We start from the raw sequence: 26,948 nt of genomic DNA, 5'->3' as shown, positions 1-26,948 counted from the left end.
CTAATGTTAAAGATGCAGCCGGCCCTTTGAGGTCAACCATAATGCTGATGCAGCCTGTAATGAAATTGAGTTTGACAGCCATGTTTTAGAGGGATCCCACAGGTATGGTATATGCATAGTTAGATTGGTCCAAGCTGAAACAATGTAACTGTTCTTTCTTAAATTTAAAGTGGAAGTTCAGTTGAACCACAAACTATAGTTAAATCTGCCCCCACCCCCATTCTAAGGCTATTCTGTCTACCCTGCGAAAGAAAAGATCCGTATGTACTTACCTACTCTGAGGATGCTACGGTCGAATCACATATGCCGGCTTCAGTGTAGAGGAGGGACAGCCAACAATTGATGCCCCATAGTAATCCTATCGTTGACTTCTTTGCCCAGGCTTTGCAGCCTCTACACTGAAGCCATTGCGGGGACCTGATCAGGTGACTGGAGTGGCGTGCCCTCAGCATAGGTAAGTATAGAGATCCTTCCTTTACAGGATAGATATAATAGGCTTAGAATGGGGGTGGGAGTAGAATTTATTATAGTTAGTATTTAACTGAGCTTCCACCTTAATATTTAGTGGAACCTACTGTAGCACAAATAAATGCTTCCTGTACATGCTAATGTGATTTTCATAGTGGTTAGGAAGTGTTTAGGCCATTTGATTAAAAAAAAGTGGTATGAAAGTCTTTGTTTTTAAAATCCGTTGACTGGTAGGGTTTTTCTAACAGAAGAGACCCTAGAGGTCTCTTCTGTCATAAATGACTCCCCTACCTGTCAGTGGGTAATGCAATCTGAGTCGCGCATGCGCAGCTCTGACTGCATTTATGGCCCGCTCTGTGTGCCGCGCCAAAGTGATTTCCTGCATAGGAGTGACGTTCATTCAAGCGGCTGAAGATTTGGAGCCCGGAAGGAAGACCGGGTTAACATGAAGGCACCGTGGACCACAGGGAGCCGTTATGGCCCAACACTGGACGGCTCCATCTGTAGGTACGTCTCCCACAGTGTACTAGTATGCAGTACCTACTAGTACATTATGACTCAAACCTACAGGGGTGGCACTTTTTTAGTCTCTTAATGAGGCTTTACTTCCACTTTAAGATGATGTATTTTTACATGTTTTTATTTAATGAGCTGCTTTAGTTGTTGCATAAGCATTTCAGTGGGATTGGTTCGGTTATTCTGAAATATGAAATTCTTTCTATCTGAGCCTGGAATTCAATGCTTCCAAAACATGTTGGGATTTATTGGAAGACCACACCTCAACCGACCAAGCCACACTATACTATTGGCAGTTATTTTGGTGTATCTTTGTGTAATAGGGAATACACATAATCCACTGGTAGTAAGCTATGTGTATGTCATTAATTAGATGTAATATTTAACATGTTTTTATAGACCTAAGGGTCTGTTTTATCGAAACAAAACCTGTTTGTAAGATTGACATTGGTCTTTTAGACCATATGTTTTATTATTCTGCCTGAAAAGTCCCAGGGGGATATTTTTCTGTTTTTGTAACTGGAAAATTTCAGGATGTCGGCAGGATGAAATTATATCACCTGACCCGATACTCCTTTGTATTTAATCATGGCTGACTTTAAGCATTTCTGAAAATTTTGTAGTTTGTCCCAAAAGAAAGGCTTAGGACAGAGAGTCTCCTCTCATTAACATACAAGAAGCCCAGCTTCTAAATCTTAAACGCTTTGTTAGGCAGAGTTAAAATCTTGTTACAACTGATAATGGGATCTGCCAGCACAGTACAGACAGGGTTAATTATGGCAAGCAGACTAAAAAAAAAATGTCGCAAACTGTGAAACCACCATCTTCCCGGCTAAAGGACTGGACGCAAGAAAGGTATATATGCGTCTAAAAAAAAGTCTGTAAAAGTCCATAACAATCCATAAGAATCCTTGGAATAAAAAGTGTCCAAACGTGTGAAGGGTTAATTCCTTTATAGGCACTCTGAACACCAGCTACAGACCCTTCTTCCAGGATCTTGGGTGTATCCAGCTAGCAAGAATTGCACAAAAAAAGCAGAGGGTGCAAACAATGTTAGTGCAATCAATTTAATAGGCACGAAAAACAAGTATCCACTCACATGGCAATATACATTATATTGCCAAAAGTATTGGGACACCTGCCTTTACGTGCACGTGAGCTTTAATGGCATACTAGTCTTAGTCCATAGGGTTCAATATTGAGTTGGCCCACCCTTTGCAGCTATGACAGCTTCAACTCTTCTGTGAAGGCTTTCCACAAGGTTTAGGAGTGTCTATGGAATGTTTAACCATTCGTCCAGAAGGCCTGGCTCGAAGTCTCCTCTTTAAGGCTCCGTTCACATATGAGTAGCATTTTTCACGCATATTTTTACCGCAGGTTTTACGTGTTTTCATACAACGTTTTTAGCTGTTTTTGAGTTTTGGCTCTTTTTTTTTTATTAGCCAATAGAGAAAAATATCATTTGTTGCTAGGTTTTTCGTCTTTAGATTTTTCTTGTTGTGATGATAATAATAAAAGAATAAAATATTAAATACCAAGTAAATTAAAAAATAATCAAATCCTATGTAATAATAAATAAAAATAATTAACCCCTAACCTTAATCCACTAACCCTTAAAGTATAATAAACAAGTTATTCTTATTATTAATAATAATAAAAAAAACTAAACTTGAACAAAAAAATTAATACAATGTAAAATACTCAAAAATAATCATAAATAAATGTAATAAATTATTAATAATTAACCCATAACCTTAACCTCCTAAAACCTAAAAAAGTTATAAAATAATTGTTATTGTATTTTTTATTTGGGTGTTTATTGTTATTAATAATACAAATTTATTTATTTTACATTTATTCATATATTACAATTTTTTTTCTTTACATAATTTCATTTGAGCAGAAAATCGTGCAAAACGTGCATGAAAGCTTACAAAAATATGCCAATCGCACGTTTCTGTTCTTTTCTTTGAGCTACAAAAGCAGCTCCAAAACTTTTTTGAGCTTCAGGCATTCTGCTTTACGGGACGTAGTGGAGACGTGAACCATCTCCATGAAGTAAAATTGATTTCTCCAATCCCACCCCCCCCACCCCCCCCCCCCCCGAGCGTTTTGGAGCCTCGAGCTCCGCACTACAAAATGCTCAAGTGTAAATGGGACTTAATTCATCTCAAAGATGTTCTATTGGGTTGAGGTCAGGACTCTGTGCAGGCCAGTCAAGTTCCTCCTCCCCAAACTCGCTCATCCATGTCTTTATGGGACCGTGCTTTGTGCACTGGTGCACAGTCATGTTGGAACAGGAAGGCACCATCCACAAACTGTTCCCACAAAGTTGGAATCATTAAATTAGCCAAAATGTCTTAGTTCCAGTGAAGGGAACTTTTAAGTCATCATACCAAGGGGCCAAGCCCAAACCCTGAAAAACAACTTCACACCATAAGCCCCACCAGCAAACTGTACACTTGGCACGAAGCAGTCAGGCAAGTACCGTTCTCCTGGCAACCACCAAACCAAGACAAGTCCATTGGATTGCCATACAGAGGAGTGTGATTTGTCACTCCAGAGAACACATCTCCACTGCTCTAGAGTCCAGTGGTGGCGTGCTTTACACCACTGTATCCGATGCTTTGCATTGCACTAGGTGATATAAGGCTTGGATGCAGCTGCTCGGCCATGGAAATCCATTCCATGAAGCTCTCTATGCACTGTTGTGTTAATCTGAAGGCCACATGAAGGTTGGAGGTCTTTAGCTATTGACTCTGCAGACAGTTGGCAACTTCTGTGCACTGTTCACTTCAGCATGCGCAGACCCCCATCTGTCTTTTTACGTGGCCTACCACTCCATGGCTGAGTTGCTGTTGTTCCCAGTTGCTTCCACTTTGTTGTAAAACCACTAACATTTGACTGTGGAATATTTAGTAGCAAGGAAATTTCATGGATGGACTTATTGCACAGGTGACAACCTATCACGGTACCATGCTTTCAATTCACTGAGCTCCTGAGATCGACCCATTCTTTCACAAATTTTTGTTGAAGCAGTCTGCATACCTGGGTGATTGATTGGAACACCTGAATTCAATGATTTGGAGGGGCGTCCCAATACTTTTGGCAATATAGTGTAGAATGTATCATGAAGGAGGTGTCCTTGGCAGATTGTTCCCAGGAAACCCGCAATCCGGAGATTAGCATCGGCACTCTGTGATGTGAAAAGCTAGTACTGGCAAATTTGCTTCAGAGGCTCACAATGGAGGAGATAGCTGTCTGGAGAAACTTAGTCTGACATCGCACATTGAAGGAAGGAGGATGGGCTGGCAATGCACTTCAAGACAATCTATCCTCCTTTCTTTAACCTGCTCGTATCTTTACAAGGTGGATTTAAATAGGTGCAGTGCTGACAGGTTGCCAAGCGATGTTGGTGTGGCGATCTCTTCTACTGTGCTATTATATTCTGACAGGGGGACTGACTCCCCACTCACCCCACCTCTGCCAAAGCACACTGATCAGCACTTGCAGCCCTGCAAGCTCAGGTCAGATGCGTTTTTTTTAGGTTGCACGTTTAACAAAAGCCTGCTGAACTGGCCAATTTTGGCCACTTTTCAACCTGTGTATAAGGCTACGAAGAAGGCTGTGTGTGTATTGGCTGAGATGACTTACCCATTTTGGCAAACTTGGTTTTGTCCCACTGTGGGAAGCTGCAAGGAGATGATCTGCCGCCATCTTTGTTAAAGGTGAGGGTGAACTTAGAGAGTTGTTTGTCAATGGAAGGCTGACGGTGGCTGCAGAGTTCCTGCATCGGCGATCAATGCGGGAGAAGCAGAGATATTACAGCAGGATGATTGAGAGGAGCAGTACTGCCAGTAGATGAGGAATTCCTTTTCTCTCCTTTGTTTTCAGTGATTATTTGGAGTTCTTTCACTAACCTTTTTCAACCTATGAATGTACAATGAATAGATCCAGGCCTAGATGCCTCCTATATCTTAGGCTCCATGCACACTGGGTAGTTTAATAATGCTGGTAGCATTATCTGTGTAAAGTCACATTAAAAATGTGAGTTTATAGCAATTTTTCATTAGTATTTAGTTGTGTTTTTCTGTGTTTTGCATTTTGTGTTTTTTTTTAACTCAAAAAACACCCACAAACGGCGCTTTGCCGTGTTTTATCGCATTTTTTAGCGTTAGAGCAGTTTACAGCTAAACAACTCTAGAAACCCACTAGTTCTTTTTTTTTTTTTTTTCCCAGCTAAGAAAACACCCCCAAAAAACGCTGATTAAAGCCTATGGACACATAAGATAACATGCTGGGAAGTTTGCTAGCTGTAGAAAAACAAATGCCAAATGCCAAAAGCCAAAAACAGCAGCTGTAAAAACGTCCAGTGTGCATGAGGACTTGCTGCAAAGTATGCTTTCTGTTTTCCAATTTAATGGAATCACTCTTGAAAAGAAGGCTTGTTGACTACCTAAAAACACACAATTTGCTGGACACAGAGCAGCATGGCTTTACTGAGGGAAGATCATGTTAGACTAATGTGATTGAATATCACTGATGTTTTGGTCCAGGATAGTGCTGTGGACATAGGCTATCTTGATTTCAGCAAGGCATTTGATACAGTTCCACATAATAATCAAATAGGAAAAAAGTTGTTCATGCAAGGACTTAAGTCTTTTACAATCCTTCAGTACCACATTGTCTGAATATTCAGTAAGTTATCTTGACTTGAAGAAGCTTTAGTGAAAGAAGAACAAATTCAATGTAAAAAAACAATTTTAGCAAAAATATTTTAGCAAAAATGTTTCCCATGGAAGAAGTAGATAAATATCCAAAATCCCTTTTTCAAAAGTGAAAGTACAGGAGGAAGTGGTTGGCTACAATGTTAAACATGAAATGTATTGTGAGGCTGCTGGACTTATCAGTCTTGAATGGAAAAGTTTACCATTCAACTTTTCATGTAAGGAATTCTGCTCTGCAGTACTTTATGGAACACCCTTTAGAGCTTATAGGATATAATTCCACACAGTTATAAGTTAAAATCACGATTCCCTTTTGATATCATGTTGGTCAGAAGAAAAGCTAGCAGAAAAATATTTATTAACAATAACATCTAAATCCCAACCAAAGTCAAATTATATTTAGAACCATGTTTATTATTTTTAGCAAAGGGTTTTGCTAAAACCCAGTGACAGAAAAAGGATGAATTACATTCTCCATTTTAATAGATGATGTCTATAAAGTCTTTCTGCCACCTAAGCTGAAAGAGTATCCTGATGCACTAATGTGGTGCTTCAAGATCTCCCTCACTAGGTGAGTAAAGCAGACCTACCAGAGCCTTCTGCACTTCCTAAGAAGCGGCAATCGGTGGTTCATAAGACCAGATATGCAAGTCTGCAATGTTGTCATGTCCTCATACTTTAATTTGGCACTTTTGTAATAAACCTGCTTTCAAGCCAAAGCCAAGCTTTCTCACAAGCAGTGGTTTCTCTCTTGGCATTATACTCTTATTTATTTTTTTCTAATCTGCTGTTCTGGAGGATAAACTAAGATATGAGATGGTAGGAATCCTCAAGGCTTGCAGTGTTTTCATTTGTGTTTGTATGGCCTTATTTCCTGTCTAAGAACTAATAGATGATTGTCAGGATAGGGGTCTTAAGCCTCTTAATCTACAAAGTTTATCACAGGAAAGTGGTTGTATGAAGTTGCTGTTGAGCAGGATACTTTGATAGAGCTATGAAATGAGGCAAACCCTTCATATCTACAAAACATGTTTCTATTAACTACACTATATTGCCAAAAGTATTGAGACACCCCTCCAAATCATTAGATTCCGGTATTCCAATCACCTCAATGGCCACAAGTGTTTAAAATCAAGCACTTTGGCCTTTAGACTGTTTCTACAAACATTTGTGAAAAAATGGGTCGCTCTCAGGAGCTCAGTGAATTCAAGCGTGGTACTGTGATAGGTTGCCACCTGTGCAATCAGTCCATCCGTGAAATTTCCTTGCTACTAAATATTCCACCGTCAACTGTTAGTGGTATTTTAACAAAGTGGAAGCAAGTGGGAACAGTAGCAACTCGACCACAAAGTGGTAGGTCATGTAAAATGACAGAGCGGGATCAGCACAATAGCTAAAGAAGTGCACAGTGCGCAGAAGTCGTCAACTGCCTGCAGAGTCAATAGCTAGAGACCTCCAAACTTCATGTGGCCTTCAGATTAGCACAACAACCGTGCATAGAGAACTTCATGGAATGGGTTTCCATGGCCGACTAGCTGCATCAAAGCCTTACATCACCAAGCTCACTGCAAAGCGTCAGATGCAGTGGTGTAAAGCACGCCACCACTGGACGCTAGAGCAGTGGAGACATGTTCTCTGGAGTGACGAATCAAGCTTATCTGGCAATCCGATGGACGTGTCTGGGTTTGGCGGTTGCCAGGATAACAGTACTTGCCTGACTGCATTGTGCCAAGTGTAAAGTTTGGTGGAGGGAGGATTATGGTTTGGGGTTTTTTTTTCAGGAGTTAGGCTTGGCCCCTTAGTTCCAGTGAAGGGAACACTTATGGCGTCAGCATACATTTTGGACAATTTCATGCTCACAACTTTGAGGGAACAGTTTGGGGATGGCCCCTTCCTGTTCCAACATGACTGCGAACCAGTGCACAAAGTAAGGTCCATAAAGACATGGATAAGCGAGTTTGGGGTGGAGGAACTTGACTGGCCCGCACAGAGTCCTGACCTCAACCCGATAGAACACCTTTGTGATGAATTAGAGCTGAGACTGTGAGACAAGCCTTCTCGTTTGACATCACTGCCTGACCTCACAAATGTGCTTCTGGAAGAATGATCAAACACTCCCGTAGAGATACCCCTAAACCTTTTGGACAGCCTTCCCAGAAGAGTTGAAGCTGCTATAGCTGCAAAGGGTGGGCCAACTCAGTATTGAACCCTACGGACTAAGACTGGGATGCCATTAAAGTTCATGTGCATTTAAAGGCAGGCTTCCCAATACTTTTGGCAATATAGTGTTTATACAATATACAAAATGAACCAGTGTATACACGCCCAGACCCTCCAAAAGAACTAGTGTATTGTTTTGTTTGTATTAAAGATTGCCAAAAACCTTCTCAGCTTGGGTGTCCATAATAGCTATGCTATCACTGGCATACCTTTTAGAATACTTGACCATGCAAGTGGTACATACATTGATTATCAATACAATGAACAATAATATTCAGCGCTCATTCAATATAGAACAGAATGGCAACCAATGGCTAAAATTAGAAGGAACAGTTAGGATTGACTGTACAATGGATGTGGTGACTGTGGTCAAGGAGTCAATGTGTCCATAGGATGGGCAGAATGAGGAAGAAACGGACCAAGCAGACAAGGCACATGGGATGGAACCAGTAGCTCTTCATCAGGGATGAGGGAGATCCTGTGCAATGGATGTTGTGACTGTTGAAAAAACAGTCAGTGCGTCCTTAAGATGGGCAGAATGAGGAAGGAATGGACCAGAGGAACAAGGCACATGGGATAGGACATCCATCCCCTATGAAGCCGATTTTACAGCTGTAGGACACTTCCTTGCCAAAGAACCTAATTTCAATCGTAAACAAGCCCATCTTATCTTGGAAAGTGTAACATTTTGCCTAGAGCACAACTACTTCAAGTTCCAGGGTAGTTGCTACCTCCAGGTGCATGGCACTGTCATGGGTGCATCCTTTGCCCCATGTTATGCTAACCTCACCATGGGTTGGTGGGAGGAAACACACATCTGGAGAGAGAACCCCTTTGGAGAACACGTTCTATATTATGGCAGATACATTGATGATGTCCTAGTCATCTGGGATGGCCCTCTCACTTACATTACACCCTTCATTGGAATAGCAATAAGTTGGGCCTATCATTCATCCACGTAAACAGCCCTGAGTCACTTGTCTTTCTCGATCTAGAGTTGTCACATCGGGAATCAGATATTGTATCTAAAACACACTTTAAACCCTGTGCTGGCAACTCGTACCTACATTTTAAAAGTTGCCATCACCCCAGATAAAGAGTATCCCAAAGGGTCAGTTCTGCAGATTGCGCAAGAATTGTACCCAGGATATCGACTAAACTGAACAGGGACTAATTCTGACCAATAGATTTTTAGAAAAGGGATATGACCCAGACCTGGTGAATAAAGCCTATCAAACTTGCCGTCTCCCCCTACCCAAAACAACACACACACCCATTGACAGTTCCAGGGATGTTAAATTCATTACCCAATTCCATTATAAACATAGATAAATGGAGAACGTTATCCGACGCCATTAATGCATTTTACTTCAGGACCCTAAATTAGGTCCCATGCTGACAGATAAACCCAGGATCATTTTCAAAAAACCTCCTAGTGTAAAGAATAGAATTGCTCCCAACAGAATTGACACCCCCCATCCACTGGCCACTTTTTGCCACCTCACTGGTATGCATCGGTGCAAAAAATTGAGGCGCAAGATGTGCAAATTTGTCACACATAGAGAAAAACACTCTAAAGGCAAAACATTCACAATTAAAAACTTTTACGCTTGCTCCACTGAGTATGTTGTCTATTGCCTATCTTGCCCTTGTGGGCTCCTGTATGTTGGCTGTAGCATTAGGACCGTTGGCATGATTTGACGAACACAGAAGGCTCATAGAGGATGGCAGTGAGGACCACAGTGTTCCCCGACAGTTTTTGTCCCAGCACAATAAGTCCACTGATGACCTCAAGGTCTGGGTTATCGAATCTATTCCCCCTGGTAAATCCCAGGCTGATAGATTCCAAAAACTTTACATCAGAGAAACATTCTGGATTTTTACCCTGAACACTTTATCACCTAAATGGCTTAAAGAAGATCTGGAAATCAATACCATCATATAATTACACTCAGTATCTAGCTCCAATATACTCTAGCGCACTTGCTCTCATAACATGCCCTCAATTTACATCTTTCTTATAATATGAACCGCCATATTCCTGTGTTAGCACTTTATTAGAGTAACTCATCCATTGAAGAAATAAATTTAGTTTTTCAATACACATTGACAATATACACTCTTTTCTACAAATTCATAGCAAGTTGTGGTTTTACACAAAAACTACAACATTATGTAGGTACAGGCTCATGGAGCCCCCACAGTTAGGGAATGAGTAAAACATCTGTATATATTTGTATAAACATTTCCATATTTATATTTATACACATTGAATTTATTATATATTAATCAGCATTTAATTTTATTCACTCATGGTGGATCCGATCATGTAGCTGCATTATTGTTTGTTATATTTTTTACTTTTTTACTCAATTTATTTATTTTTAGAATTTTTTATATTTCATTCATTTTTGATTTTTCTAAAATTGCCATTTTTAATCCGAATTTTTTCCTTGTTCCCACATCCTCGGCTTTACTCCCCTCTTCTTCTCCCACATCATGTTCTTTTTTTCCTTTTCTTTCCCCCCTTTCCCCTATTTTCACTTTTCTGTTTCCAAAAACTTTTTTCAGTCTCAAGGACTGATAAACTATGGCCAACTTTCAGCTTTCCAGTCCCTCACACGTTCGCAATCACCCCTTCGTTTATTGCACACAGTCACTGCAGCGTTCCCTGCGCTTCCTCACTCCTCCCTTTTCCTCTCTCCATTGGCTGCCTGGGATTTGACAGCTCTTTTATACCCCTCTGTTGCATGGGCGGGTCTGCTTTACAAAGGGGGCGGGGCTTCTAAAATGCGTTGCAGCCCACCTGCCATTTACGGCATCTGTCACGGAACCTGTCAATCCCTCCACCGCCTGGCGGGACTTTTGAATGAATGCCGCCGACTCCACAAGCGGCTCCCTCCATGGTCATGCTGTCTACATCGATCCATCCATCAGAGTGAACTGCAGTCCTGCTCCTCTGTCTGCCTTCTTATTCTGCATGCCGAGTGAAGGACTTTTAGATGTAAGTCTTCTGTAATTAAGTTTACATGTTTTTTACTCACTCTGACTTGGCACCCTCTTTTCTCTTTTCCTTTGACCATGCAAGACCCACTTGTGAAAAATGTTTAACATAGGGGTAACTTTGGTGCTATTGACTGGTGACTGAAAAGATAGTATTGATGATGCACACCAATTTCATTCAAAGCCACTGTGCTGGGTTTTTTTTCACAATCATAATTGAACGACGTGTGTTTATATAAAGTGCACAAAAATAGTCTACTGGACTTTTTATTTACTCACAAACATTATGGAAGGTCATTGTGAATCAGAATGATTTGATGATTTGTTACTAGCCAGTTTTTATACTTTTAGGCACAGTGCCAAGAGGTGAGAAAAAGAAAGGAGCTGGAACTTCAGATTCTGAATGAGGCTATTCGTGGCTGGGAAGGGGAAGACATCAAGACCCTAGGCACTGTTCTTTATATGTCACAAGTAATGATACAGTGTGCAGGAAGTGAGGTAACTATATTTGAGTCTGTTAAAAACCGTATCCACAGAACTTGGAGTTTCCATTTTTTGCTTTGCTGTCTTCTGGCTTAAGTATAACTAAAGGCAAAACATTTTTAAAGTTTTGGATAGAGTGGAGAGGGATTAGAACACCTATTAGGTTTTTATTAATGTCCCCATTAGGGAGATTCACCCTCTATATTTGTCCTGTTTACCATGATTATCCAAAGTGAAAGTAAAAAAACAAAACAAAAATAATTGGGTTGTCTCCAGAGAAGTAATAGAGGGCACTTTTTCCATTGGGGACATTAGTTCTGGTGACCTGGGGGTCCCCAAGGTATTTCCTTAATTTGCAGAGATTATCATTTCTTGTTTTGGAAGGGAAATCCCCCCCCAATGGGACACTGATGGCAAAAAAATAAACTGACTGGGGTTATAACCCTCCCTTACGCTATCCAAAATGAAAATTAAAACGCTTTGCCTGTAGTTATGCTTTGAGTTCTTTTGTAAACTAAACTGTATATTCATAGACTTTTAAGCTCAATTTAATTTATCTTAGCCTTATATTATATATGATTTTCTTAAAACATGGAATTTTAAAATGATAAAATACATAATATGTAAGCTGGTACTATGCATGTTCGCTGCATCAGCTGCTGGGAATATTACCAAGTTGGCACTACAATGTATAAAGTGGGAAGCATCTATTAGGAGAGTGCTGTATAGTGTTAACTGGAGTTGCCTTTTAAATGCTTTGTGTTTTTATGGTGTATTGTGCTTTGTTTTAGTTGTGGCATGGACTAGATTTTTCATACTCCCATCTGTTTATGCAAGAATGAAACATGCCACCTGTTGACAATCACATTTCATATATGACATATTGAGATTTGACATCCAGTACTCAGGAATTTATTATTCGGATGTGGACAAAAAGAAAACCGTAGTAGCTGGCAGCAAGCAAAGCCCTTTAAATTTGCAGGACTGTACAGTTGCAAGAAAAAGTATGTGAACCCCTTGGGATTACGTGGAGTTTTGCATGAATTGGGCATAAAATGTGCTCTGAACGTCATCTAAGTCACAACAATAGAAGAACACAGTCTGCTGAACATAATACTACACAAACATTAGATGTTGCCATGGTTTAACTGCACATAACATGTAAACATTCACAGTGCAGGGAGGAAAAAGTATATGAACCTTTGGACTTAATAACTGGTTGACCCTCCTTTGGCAGCAATAACCTCAACCAAACGTTTCCTGTAGTTGCAGATCAGACCTGCACAACGATCTGGAGTAATTTTGGACCACTCTTTTTCACAAAACTGTTTCAGTGTAGCAATATTCTTGGGATGTCTGGTGTGAATTGCTCTCTTAAGGTCATGCCACAGCATTTCAATCGGGTTGAGGTCAGGACTCTGACTGGGCCACTCCAGAAGGCGTATTCTGTGCTGTTGCAGCCATTGTTTTTTTGAATTACTTGTATGCTTTGGGTCATTGTCCTGTTGCATCACCCATCCTCTGCGGAGCTTCAGTTGGCGGACAGATGGTCATACGTTTTCCTGCAGAATGTCTTGATAAACTCTGGAATTCATTTTCCCTCAATGACAACAATCCGTCCAGGCCCTGAGGCAGCAAAGCAGCCCCAAACCATGATGCTCCCTCCGCCATGTTTTACAGTGGGGATGAGGTTTTGATGTTGGTGTGCTGTGCCTTTTTTTCTCCACACATAGTGTTGTGTGTTCTTCCCAAACAACTCAATCTTGGTTTCATCTGTCCACAGTATATTTTGCCAGTAGTGCTGTGGAACATCCAGGTGCTCTTTTGCAAACTTCAAACATGCTGCAATATTCTTTTTGGACAGCAATGGCTTCCTCCGTGGTGTCCTCTCATGTACTCCATTCTTGTTTAATGTTTTCCTTATTGTAGATGTGTCAACAAAAATGTTAGCATGTGCCAGAGATTTCTGTAGGTCTTTAGCTGACACTCTGGGATTCTTCTTTACCTCATGCAGCATTCTGCGCTGTGCTCTTGCAGTCATTTGTACAGGACGACCGCACCTAGGGAGAGTAGCAACAGTGCTAAACTTTCTCCATTTGTAGACAGTCTGTCTTACCATGGACACATGAACATCAAGGCTTTTGGAGATACTTTTGTAACCCTTTCCAGCTTCATGCAAGTCAACAATTCTTGATCGTAGGTCTTCTGAGAGCTCTTTTCTGCGAGGCATGGTTCACATCAGACAGTGCTTCTTGAAACCAATAAACCCAAAACAGGTGTGTGTTTTTTAAGGGCAGGACAGCTGTCAGCAACACATCCAATATTATCACACTGATTGGAGTCAAGGTTGGCTCACTCCTGGCTCCAATTAGCTCTGGGAGAAGTCATTAAGCTAGGGCTTCACATACTTTTTCCTCCCTGCACTGTGAATGTTTACATGTTATGTGCAATTAAACCATGGCAACATCTTATGTTTGTGTAGTAGTATGTTCAGCAGACTGTGTTCTTCTATTGTTGTGACTTAGATGACGTTCAGAGCACATTTTATGCCCAATTCATGCACAACTCCACGTAATCCCAAGGGGTTCACATACTTTTTCTTGCAACTGTATGTGAATTATTAGTATTGCCCTTTAGCATTTAGGTAAAATTATTCTGGCATTTAAACCCACAGGAATGTTCATGGTTGCTTGGTTTTTACCCAATTTATTCAATGCAGCTTCAGGTATTTCCTGTATCAGCAACAAACTATATGAGGTCCAGAGCACTCATATGTATTAAGATCTATTGGATACCAAGTAACCACTTGGGTTGATATCACACAATACTTTCTGGGGTTATATAGAACTCTTCAATCAATGTGGTTTGCATTCATGTAAATGTAGTTTAAGAGATAATGTATTGAGTCACTTAAAGAAACCGTCATTTGCTGATTTGGCTGTGTATCTTAGTACTTGCCTATTTTGCTTCCCTGATTATTTATGTAACTAATGGTCCTTCATTTGGTACAGTTTTCCTTTAAAATTACCCCCCTTTCTCCAAAAAAAAATTCCCATTTCTCTTCTCCCATGTCTTACACTTGCCTGTTTTGCTACTACAAGATCATATTTTTTCAGTCGACTCTTCCACTCGTGTGAGAATCTTCATTCCTATAACGGGTTCATGTGTCCCAACAGGGGTGGCCTTTTTATATAGGAATGAATTGAGATTATTTTCCACATGTGCAGGAGAAGATCTCAGCCCAGAGACTTGGTGGCTTTTCATCTCCAAGCTGAATGTAAAATGACGATCTTAGAGAAATGGGAATTGAGGGGTTGCTGGAGGGAAAAATGGGTGGTTTTCTTTTTTAAGGATAACGTTAAGGGCTCATGTACATGGGGCATTTGGAAAACTCTTCTGACTGCTAGAAATCGTAGGTTAAAAAACATCAGTTTAGCCACGTTTGCATACCACGTTTATGCGTGTTTGCGTTTAGAAGCGTTTTTAAAAGATAACCTCAGGAGACCCTCCCAAATGCCCAGAAAGCACTGAAAAATAGTAAATAATTACTTTTCTCAGACATTTTGAGAGAAATAGAGCAGAAGCAGAGAGAGCAGTATGTGTTGAGATGACCTGTCTTTTTTGGTTGTATTCACTATGGATCCCATCATGAGCATAATGCAGCATGTTTTTACCATTTTGTTCCTTCACGCAAAACCTGGAACTGACTGCACTGGTGTACTAGATCCATTTGAATAGATGAAAAATGCTTTGCATGCATTTTTGATGAAGAAAAAAGGCTCTGGACAGTATCTGGTTATGGACCTGTCAAAAAACGCATCTAAATGCCAAATGCTTCTAAATGAGGTTAACCGCGTTTACAAGCATTTGGCGTTTTGAAACGCTGGTAAAATCTACTCCTGAACGCAATTTTGGTGCGTTCAAAAGAACACCTGTAAACTCAATTGCCTGTAAACGACTGTGTACATGGACACATAGGAAAACATAAAGGAGAGTTAATGGGCTGCTGAAAAACACGCCGAACAACTCCTGAACTTTAGTTTAGCAGCTGAAGTGTACATGAGAACTAAAAAAAAAAAAAGATATCTTCAAGGAATTTTATGGAGTCATAGATTCCTAGTGGTGGAGGTAGAGGACCAGCAGCACAACACAGCAGGGAGTGTCAGGGTCACTTTTATTAGTTATGAAGTGCTTGCCTTCATAGTCTTAAGCTGACCATAATTGGATAGTTTTTCAAATGAAAATTCTTAAGAAAAGTCTTAAGAAAACTTGTCTGAAAATTCTCAGAACATTCTCAGAACTTTTGAATGTTGTTTGAAAATTTTTTTTCTGCTTTTAACATTTAATTTTGCAATGAATGGACTTTGCCAAATGAAAACACTGTTAGAAATTCTTCATTCAAGAACCCTTTTCCTTCTTGCTCCTTTGCATGTTCTTTATCACTGCGGTAAAAAACGAGTGTCAATTTGACCCATTAAGATTATTAAAAGGAACAAACTATTACAGAACTTTATTTTCCTTAGAATTTTAATTCAAAATGCTATCCGTCTGTGGCCAGTTTACTTTAATTTCTCCAGCATGATATCTAACAGTATGCCCTGCACTGGACAATGCAGAGATAAGCCATAGCTTACCACTTCTCCAGTTCTGTGGAGTATTTATCTAGAATTTTGTGGGCATAAAGTTGGTCTGCTTTGAAGAGAAAAGAAATCTCTTGAAATAACCACCTTCTGCCAATTAATGTGAGATATGTGTAAACATGTTTTAATATATTATGAAATGACCTGCTGTACTATTTTTGCCTCTTCAAGGAAAAGAATGAGCGGTATCTTCTACTCTTTCCTAATGTGTTGTTAATGCTGTCTGCAAGTCCAAGAATGAGCGGTTTTATCTATCAGGTATGTAGAGGTTTGGATTTCTGACCCCTACAGTTATTAAATGTAATACATTGATAATTCGAAGGCTTCAGTATAAATTATCAGTTTGGCTGCAAGGTTACTATTCAAGTATAATGCATTTGCAGCGTGTGTCTGTTCATAAGTGGTTTATTCAGAATAGTAATTTGAATGTCTTCAGATATGTGACTTGTGATATGATAAAATAATAAGAGTATAAACAGTCTTTACAGTAAGACTATGGAAGCAGACACATGTACGCAGAGACGTGTATGGACACGGGCCGACACGTGTACATACACACGCACATGCAGACACGTGTGCCTACACACACGCACACGCAGACACATGTAAATACACGCAGACACATGTAAATACACGCAGACACGTGTACACACACACGCAGACACATGTACGTACGTACATACATACGTGCACGCGCAAACACGTGCACGTGCAGACGCTTGTGCGTGCAGACGCGTGTAAGTACAGACACATGTACGTACACACGCAGACGCGTGTGCGTACACGTACGCACGCAGATGCCTGTACAAACATACAGACACGTATACAGCCCTATAAAAAGTTGCAGTTCACTACCATCCCTCACACATCCGGGTAGTGCACTCTCGGGGGATACAGAGAGCACAGCACACTCTCCCCCTACCTTTGCTTTCACTTTGCTTAGCGTATTCAGCAGTCTGGCTGAGTTCCCAGTGCCGTTGTACAGTGCTGTTTGGGATCAGGAGCTTGGGCTTATCTCACAGCCTTGCTCTACCATGATGCCACGGCACCCCTGAAGACCTCTGGTGGCACTCCAGTTGAGAGAAGCTGCCCTAGAGTGATGGAGCTGGCCAGGAGTCCTGTGCCCATTCAGTAAAACGGCCTTGTAGGACACACACATCCCCACGTTATTTCCACTCACCAAATGTGAGCAGGCGAGTGGAAATTTTGAGGCCTGGTTTTGGTGGGAAGGGGATACAAGTCAGGTCACCCTGCTTAAAGAGATCAAGAACTTCCTGTAATAAAGACTGGTCAGTTCTGGACAGGTGCAGAGTACAGGAGTTGTTTCATGCCAGAATTGTAGCACAAATCGAGAGGAAGTACAAAAGTGAAAAGTGAACATGTTTTTTTCCTGTGTGGGCAAGGTACTTGCTCACTTTAACGGTTGGTATAGAATGTTTGTTTTTTGGGGTTTTTTTGTGTGTGTGTAAATTTAGTTTTCTTCCCAACAGGGCAAACTTCCTCTAACGGGGACATGCATCACAAAGTTGGAAGATAATGAAAATCACAAGAATGCCTATGAAATTTCTGGTAACCTCTTCCTTTCATTATTTAACATGCCTTGCTTCTGTGTTGAGATAAAGATATTTTAAACTTTTTATCTATTCACTTTTTGGGATTCAGGTTTTAATAATGTTAATTGTGTTATTTTTCATTTATTTTGTTTTCTTTGCTGTACAGTTATGTAACAGAGTCAGAACAGCAAGAACTGAGGAATTTCCACATATAGTTTAACATATTCCCAGTCTTCTTGTTTGCTGTCTTTTGGCCTCTGTTTAATTCTGTGTACAGAAGTAAAAACTGTTAGCAAACCATACATTTTTGACATGTGGCCATGTAGGCCGCTTTGTTGCACTTTATTACAGCCCACATGGCCAGCACCTATTATGGTGTAATGTAAGTGAAATGACAATCTACTTTGCTACAACTAAAAACCATAAATGTTTTCTTTTTTATTTGTAGGTAACATGATTGAAAGGATAATTGTGTCATGTAATAACCAACAAGATCTACAGGAATGGGTGGACCATCTACATAAACAAACTAAATTTACCTCTATGACCAATCCCACAATAAAGCCTCATTCGGTGCCCTGTCATACAGTAAGAATCTTCTTTTACATTTCAGGAAGATTGCTGTATCTTTCACACATTTCATCCATGTTCAATATAATTGTGCAAAACAGCAATAATTGTGTTATCTTTTGCATGTTTAACAGTTCAAAATTGTATTTCTTGTTTGAATGTTGTTAATCTCTAATCCTGTACAAAAATATAATAATTACTGTATGTCAGTTATGGTAAGGACTAAAAATGTGTGTGTGTGTATATGTGTATATATATATATATGTATATGTATATATATAGTGTGTGTGTGTGTGTGTATGTATATATGTGTGTGTATATATGTGTGTGTGTGTGTGTGTATATATATATATGGATATGTACTAGAGCAGTAGAGACATGTTCTCTGTAGTGACGAACTATGCTTCTCTGTTTGGCAAATCCGATGGACGTGTCTGGGTTTGGCAGTTGCCAGGAGAACGGTACTTGCCTGATTGCGTTGTGCCAAGTGTAAAGTTTGGTGGAGGGGGATTATGGTGTGGGATTGTTTTTCAGGGATTGGGCTTGGCCCCTTAGTTCCAATGAAGGGAACACTTAAGGCGTCAGCATACCAAGACATTTTAGATGATTTCATGCTCCCAACCAGGGGCGGACTGACAACTCATGGGACCCCCAGGCACTAGGGGATCATGGGGCCCCTGTGTCCTTTCCCACACTCAAAGCACACCCAAAAAAGCCTATAAAAGGTACCAGGGGAGTTTCATGGGGCCCCCTACTGACCCCGGGCCCTCGGCAGTGCACGAGTGTTCGAATGGTCAGTCCGCCCCTGTTCCCAACTTTTTTGGAACAGTTTGAGGATGGCCCCTTCCTGTTCCAACATGACTGCACACCAGTGCACAAAGCAATGTCCATAAAGACATGGATGAGTTTGGGGTGGAGGAACTTGACTAGCCTGCACCTAGCCTGTAGTCCTGACCTCAACCTTTGGGATTAACCACCTCCCGTCTGGCTGTTGTATATAAACGGCCGGATGGTGGCAGTGCAGGGTCGGTTGGCCATTTATAAACGGTCTCCCCGCACCCTGATTGTGCTTGCTCCCTGGGAGCACGCAGCACCGCGATCCGGTGCCCGCTGTGTCCTCCGGACACAGTGGAACACCGATCGTCAGACGGGACTTCTATGTGAGGTCCCGATCATGCGATCACTGATTGGCCAATCCGTGATCACATGCAGAGTAGTAAGCAAGATGTCACTTCTGACATCATTGCTTACTACGTGTGAAATCTATGAATGATCACAGAGGTCACATGGTACAAGGCTATTCAGAACAGCCTTGTACCATGTGACAAGCTGTGGCCAATCACCGCTCACACAGTATTTCTCAATGGCTGCAAGAATGCAGCCAGAGAGGAGGAGAAATGATTGCTTTTGCAGCCTTTATGGGTGTAAAAGCAATCAGTGTAAAAAAAAAAAAAAAAATCTTCATCACCCCCCACAAGTAGTAAAGTGTCACCATGGTGACACTGTACTGCTAGGGTGACAGTATGTAAAAAAAAAAAAAGTAAAACAATTTTTAAAAATGATCATTTTTGGTTATAAACTAATAATTTTTGGTTATAAACTAATTTGGGTTATTTTTCTTACTAAAAAGATAACAGAATAAATTTTGGCCAAGATTTATGATGAAATATTATTTATTTGCAAAATTTTATAAGAAAAACACTTTTTTTCAAAATTTTGTACTTTTTCATTTACATAGCAAAAAAAAATAAAAATCCCAGTGGTGAATAAATACCACCAAAATAAAGCATTATCTGTCTCAAAAAAATGCTAAAAAATTCATATGGGTATAGTGTTGTATGACCGCGCAATTGTCATTCAAAGTGTGGTAGCACTGAAAGCTGAAAATTGGCCTGGACAGGAAGGGGGTAAAAGTGTCTGGACTGGAAGTGGTTAGAGCAGAGACTGTGAGCCAGGCCTTCTTGTCTGACATCAGTGCCTGACCTCACAAATGCGCTTCTGGAAGAATGGTCAAGCATTCCCACAGATACACTCCTAAACCTTGTGGACAGCCTTCCCAGAAGAGTTGAAGCTGTTATAGCTGCAAAGGGTGGGCCAACTCAATATTGAACTCTACGGACTAAGACTGGGATGCCATTGATGTTCATGTGCATGTAAAGGCAGGCGTTCCAATACTTTTGACAAGATAGTGTATATTATAAAATTTAGAATTAAACCAAAATAAAACCATGAACTATGCTTCATAAGGTTTTTTTTCCTTTCTCCTGGAACAACTGTGGGTATAAGATTTGTATATACAGAGGTTTTGTATTGATTTATTATTTCTATTAGTTGAACTAGATAGACTTTTTTCTCAACCTAACCATGTAACAATGTAAAAGTGCTGTCAAACATCAGAAATATATTTTCGGTACTGTATTTTGGTGTTTTACATTTTGTTTGAATGCATTTGTTTGAACAACTAAGTGATCTTTTTCTTTTGTTCATCCACTCTGTGCTAGCATCAACATTTCGCATTATTGTGTGTTAATCCACATGTAAAGGTTGCATTTACATATGTCTATTATAATAATAGGTCAAAACCTGGTGGTTAAAATTATTCAAGCTGTTCAATGCTGCTCATGCCCCTCCAGCGCAATGATTATGAGAAAATGTAATGCATGCATAGGCTTCTAAAAGGCCTAAGCACAAATAAATATTGAAAATATGATATTTATATTTTAGTTTAGATGTTAACATATACAGTACATACAGTGATGGCCTGAATTTGGACTATATTATTATATCTTAATTATACAGCAGACCACAGGCATAGTATTTATAGATCCTTGGCTATAGGCTCGTACTTTATGTTGACTGGACACTGGCAAGGTTCTTGAGGATACTTCCCCCCCCCAGGGGGGAAGTATCCTCAAGGCCCCAGGCACCTCCCCTATGATGCTGCCTCACTCCCTAAATCCTCAGTTTTCATGTCTCAAGGTGATGGGCCTCTTCTCTTTTGGAAAGAAATCACTCTTCGCTTTATTACTTAATTTATTTTCCGATTCTTCATTCAGCTTCTCATGCATTCTCTGCGTTAAGGTAAAAAATCTGCACACAGCTCCCCCAAACCCCAGTTATACTAACTGAGTCTTATCTTGATCCAGCGATGTACCCAAGAGCAGCAGCTGTCTCCCTCCACATTGGCTCAGAGATAGACTCAGGAAGGAGCCAGGAGTGCCGTTGGGGACCCAAAAAGAGCTGATCATAGAAGGATTGAAATTCATGTAGCAGGAGTTGGCCGAATTTTGATCAGTCTATGGGCAGGCTGGTTGTACTGAAGTTGATCCATCAATTGACTTCAGTACATCCAGCCTGTCAGGGTTTTTTCTCCCAATCACTGCTGGCGGCTGTAGCCATCAGCAGTGATCATTGTATTCTGTCAATGGGGAAGGCTCCCTGCATTCCCCGCCAGCAGAACCCAATAGTGTTGCTGGAGGGATTCTCTGACTGTGTTGATTAGGGAATCTAGCAATTTTTTTTTTCTTTCAACCTGTGGTTGAAGGAAAGAAAATTGGGTAATGTATGGCTTACCTAACTTGCTAGATCCTGTTGTCTTTGATCTGATAAGAAACCGGTATATAGACCTCTTGTCCTGATATTCCATTCACTTCTATATCAGATCTTACTCATGAAAAAAAAAAAGCCTATTATCGCCTACACATAAAGATCTGATATTGAAGGCCAACAACTGTTTCCTGGCCTCAACCCAGCCCTATTTTGGGTCATTACTCTAGGTCAGTGGTTCTCAACCTTTTTTCAGTCAAAGCACCCTTTAAAATTATGGACAGTCCTGAGTCACCCTTTAAAATTGTGGACAGTCTTGAGGCACCCCGTTCTAAAATGGGATGCCTCAAGACTGTTCACAATTTCAAAAGGGCACCCTAAAATGTGAAAAACTATTGTAATAGTTTTATATAATGCAGCAACACCCACACATGTAGGACACCTAACATTAGAGGTGATTTATTCTTCCAAAGCAAATACACTTTTGTACACTGGTACTGACTAGTATTCCTGTGTTACTCTTCTCCCTCAGTTTTTTTCCATCACTGAGCTAATGTAAACCCAGCACTAATGGAGAGGGGCAGGGGAGGGTCAAACTAGGATGCTGTGTAGGCAGCTGACATCCTCCTTATCCACTGATGATGTCATTGGTTATCAAGCCGGCGGCCAGAAGGTCGTAATGGTGCATAATGAAAACCTGTGGCTTTGTGTAACTAAAAGGCAGGCTTGTTCCACCCGCTGGCTTATATACAAGATATGGGCAATTTTTAGACCTTTTGCCAAGGCACCCCTGAAGAAACCTCAAGGCACCCCAGGGTGCCTGGGCACCATGATTGAGAAAGGCTGATCTATATTACAAAGATCTAGAATAGGTTGCAGAAAATCCTTCTTATTCCACTCTGGTTTTTTCAACTGAACACTAGGATTTTTTTGTCTACTTGTATACCCTTCCTCTCTTTGCAAGGACTCCTTCTGCCCTTATCTTACATATCTGGCACTACAGAGATTTATTACCATTCTGTTTCCCTTACTACAAACAGGGTTTTAGAGTTCCTTAAAGTGTTACTAAACTCACAATAGTAAAATCAGTCTGTATATGCAGTAAAGCATGCTTGTTATCCTCACTGTGGAACCTAAGGGGTTAATCCTTAATCATTGTGTAAAAAGGCTGTTTGATCCTTTCTTCTCTGCCCCTCCTCTTGTTCAAATGACCACCTGATACAGACTGAATCTGTGGTCACATGCTCAGTTTGGTGTGTATTGCTAGAGCGGTTTATTTTTTTTCTTGGGTGGGTGCATGTGATCAGCACAGGGCCAACCAGCACTGTCCAAACAGAGGGTCAGAGGTTTCACATCCTCCTAGAGCAGAAGGAAAACTCCTACAAGCTTTAACCAGTGCTCTGCTGAAGTCACTAGACTGCTCTAACTGCTGATGAGAAAAAGTATTTAGCAGTTTATATTTACTAAAATAATTGCATTTCCTTGTTCTGTGTACTGTGGGAGACCAGGTATAGTGAATGCAGGGTCCTGGGTTTAGTAGCACTTTAATTTGTTTTTTTTCCTTTAACTTTTACAAGGTAAACCATTTTCAGGCATACCCTCGGCATACTGTCAACTTTCTGCTTCCCTATTAAATAAGCAGAAACGCATATCCTCAGAGTGCATTCTGTAACCCAGTTTTTCTTTTTGCCCCAGATTTGAATCTTACATCTTGTTAGAGGACTGGGGCTACCCTGTCTTTTTTTTTTTTTTTTTCTCTAGGTGTACATTCAAAAGGTTTTAAAACTGACCTTGCACAGAGTAGAGCCTTCAGCTTCAATTTTAATCCAATCTCCTTTTTACTATCTTGTTCGTGCTTGAAACCTCACTCTGCAATTTCTGTGCTAAGAGAACTCACTGATAACTTCTCAGTCAGTAGCTATGGTGAATCCCTCCTTCCATCCACCTCCTAGGCAGTCTTCACACCTTAGATGTTGCTGGCATCTGACACCCCCATAAGGGGAATTTTGTTTCCAATACCCTTGGGAACTATCCTACATGTATCCCTTATACAGGGGTTACACCCTTCCCATTCTTTAGGTAAAAGCTTTTTTTATCAGGGGTTCTTCTCAAGTACCACAAACTCAGCAATGGCCTAGAGGAATTCCCTGTTAGGTGGTTCTTAGTAACATTCTGTCTTCTTCCATCAACATCTACGCATGTAATCTCTCAGGAGCCTACTCTTCTTTCAATCATGTTAATCTGCCACTAAGGTGGACCTTATGCAGCAGCTTTGTGTTTCATTCTGGGGTGGTCCTTAATCATGTTTATATGGCCCGCTGTACATAAATATTTACATCCCAGGGTCTATGAATACTGTGCCTGTGTCTGGTACTATACAAGTATAGGAGGAATTTTGATTTGCCTTTAAATTCCATATTTTGGAGGACAGGACAAAACAGAGCCTCAGGGCATACCCCGGCTCGACATAGTACAACAAACACACAAAGAGAAAACCAATAAAGCACTCAACATCCTTACCAACTGAACAACCTCGACTAGGCAATTCCCTAGTGCGGTCAATGACTGTGGCAGTTATAGGATCTCAGAAGAAACATGTTAAATGGGGACATGTTATCAAGAGTTCCCAGCATAAGCAAACACTTTCACAATGGAGAAGTTTCAGAGGGTCATCAAACAACAATCTGGATACAGAGCAATATCCCTTCTCTCTTTTAGCATTAGCATTAACCATAGATGATGATTCCAGACAAACATTCCATATTTTATGGAACTTTTTTAGGCACCCCCTAGAAATATAGCTCATTTTATAAATTTCATATTTTAAGGCGTCCCTCCCTTCTCTCTTGTAGCATTAGCATTAACCATAGATGGTGATTCCAGACAAACATTCCATATTTTATGGAACATTTTCGGGCACCCCCTAGAAATATAGCTCATTTTATAAATTTCATATTTTAAGGCGTCCCTCCCTTCTCTCTTGTAGCATTAGCATTAACCATAGATGGTGATTCCAGACAAACATTCCATATTTTATGGAACATTTTCGGGCACCCCCTAGAAATATAGGTCATTTTATAAAGTGGTATAACCGAGGTAACTAGCACTTTCCAGCAATTCAGTGATGGGGGTTAATTAGCCTTCCATTTCAAGACTATAGCCTTCCTGGTATAAAATAACAGTAAACCAAGTAGTGTTCTAGTTGCCCTAGTGAACGCTAGGGCATTGACCAGACCAGTAAACACACATCCACTGTTTGGGGGACCTTAATAGTGGTCAGGGATTGGATGAAATTAATAACCTCCGACCAAAACTCACTATTATAAGGGCAGTGCCAAAAGATATGGGAGAAGTCTGCCGATGTGTCCCCCGTAATGCTGAATTTTTTTTTTTTTTTTTTACTTGTATGCTGGATTGTTATTAGTAAATCTTTAACGCGCACTTGTCATAAGCCTGGGCAGTTCGTCCTGATTGTAAAACAAAAATGCATAAGTACAGGTTACCTTTTGGGAAACTACATGAAAACAGTTTTATCAGTAAAAGCACTTGAAATTATATGTAAGTCTTGAACTTTGTATGTATAATTTTGAGGCTCTCCCATACTTTGCATATCCCCTCCCAGTTGGTAAGTGATGCCTCATATCCCAGTATATATCTCAGTAAAGGACCAACAGGAAGGCCCAGTAAATGTGAAGGCTCAGCTAGGCTATGAAATGGTCTCTTGCCTTTTTACAATCCTGTCTTGATGTATTCACTGACTCTTGAAATTTAGACATTGGAATTTTGCATATTTCTATTTTGTACTGCTAGCTATATTCAGACGTCTAATCGCTTGTTTTAATAATAGTTGTGTTTTGTATACAGCTTCCTTCTCACCCAGTTACCCCATCAAGCAAGCATTCAGACCTCAAGCCAGCACCTCACACACCCGCGTATCACACATTGCCACACCTCTCACACCATGGAACGCCACACAGTACCATCAGCTGGAGCCCACTGGAACCACCAAAAACATCAAAGCCTTGGAGCTTAAGTTGCTTGCGTCCTGCCCCTCCACTCCGACCTTCTGCAGCACTCTGTTATAAAGAGGTAGGGAAACATGGGGGTGAAAAATTGTGTAATACACTTCAAGTTAATAAAAAAAAAAATGCCCAGGCTATAACTGCCAGGGTACTACAATACTCTGTTAATGTGCACCACAGTTGTGAGTGTATCAAATGGCTTTAGTCTGGTCTCCACCCATGGGAGAACACCCCACTAACATGTTTCACCTTATTAAGGACTTATTTGTAGAGGCGCACATAGCCATTAAGAAACAAATGTCACTCTAAAGTGCTTTGTTTAAAAGTGTCAAAAGTAAATAAAAGGGTTAAAATAACTCTTGACTGTGGTGCACATTAACAGAGTGCAGAGGTGCTCCATCTTGCTGTGGACCACCGATCAGACTTCATGAGCCTTACTAGCTGAACCAGCTGGTGGTAGCAGCAATTGAACCAGCCAGAGGAACATACTGGGGCATGTGAGTGGTGCTTTTCTTTTGTGGTTGATGCCAGGGTCCTACCCACATAGTTAGATTTTCTTTAACTATACGGACAGCAACTGTCATTGACTTTTGTTTTGATTGATAAATTGTTTAAACAAATTATTGCTGCTGTCCAAAGTTTTGAGTAATAACTTCAAAACCATTAATTGGTACAAGTTTGTGGATCCCTCTATTCTTTTTATTTTTTATTTATTTTTATCGTATGTTTTTACTACATTGGTATTACATAGAAGCTACTATTCTGCGAAGTTGTTTGGTATAAGCAATAAAGACACTTTTCTTAAATTTCTATAAGAGGATTAAAGTAGTTAAATTGAAGTTCTTGGCAGACGACTAAAAAACGTAGTTGAAATACATAATTGCAAACTGTTTTGCCTGTCAGATGACCTATAATTTTTTTCTGTCAGTCTTGTTAGTTGCACAGTATCTTCCACACAGCATGGTTGTATGAATGTAACAAAATAGTTTTTCTGTTTTCAGTATCTACCTAGATGACCTTCCCCTTGCTACCTGCAGTAGCTTAGGAGTGTAAAGATGCTCGATTATTATCTAATGAAACAGATATTGCATAGTGGAAATAGCTGTGACATCTAACTGGGTACACAGTGCAGCCAGTGTTTATGAATCACAAGACAGATGGAATTTTTTGATTCCTTGCTTTATGCAGTTTAAACATGTA

The 26,948-nt window shown here is 40.4% G+C and overlaps 1 protein-coding gene across 6 annotated transcripts in view; it reads left to right on the top strand.

The window, feature by feature from the left end:
- The window catches only part of ARHGEF7 (Rho guanine nucleotide exchange factor 7), a 223,673-nt gene that overhangs the window by 145,080 nt on the left and 51,645 nt on the right, over positions 1-26,948 (top strand). For all 6 annotated transcript variants that reach the window (XM_089693578.1, XM_089693575.1, XM_089693577.1 and 3 more), the window contains exons 12-16: positions 11,286-11,432; positions 16,229-16,315; positions 17,548-17,631; positions 18,064-18,198; positions 25,591-25,815. In XM_089693578.1, the coding sequence (XP_089549704.1) occupies positions 11,286-11,432; positions 16,229-16,315; positions 17,548-17,631; positions 18,064-18,198; positions 25,591-25,815 (678 nt within the window). The remainder of the gene's footprint in view (positions 1-11,285; positions 11,433-16,228; positions 16,316-17,547; positions 17,632-18,063; positions 18,199-25,590; positions 25,816-26,948) is intronic.

This window comes from Staurois parvus, unplaced genomic scaffold, assembly GCF_062004578.1.
Source record: "Staurois parvus isolate SC_StPar_1 unplaced genomic scaffold, SC_StPar_1.0 ptg000634l, whole genome shotgun sequence".
Lineage (NCBI taxonomy): Eukaryota > Metazoa > Chordata > Amphibia > Anura > Ranidae > Staurois > Staurois parvus.
Note: the sequence above shows the minus strand (reverse complement) of the source record. Positions and strands in the feature narration are given on the sequence as shown.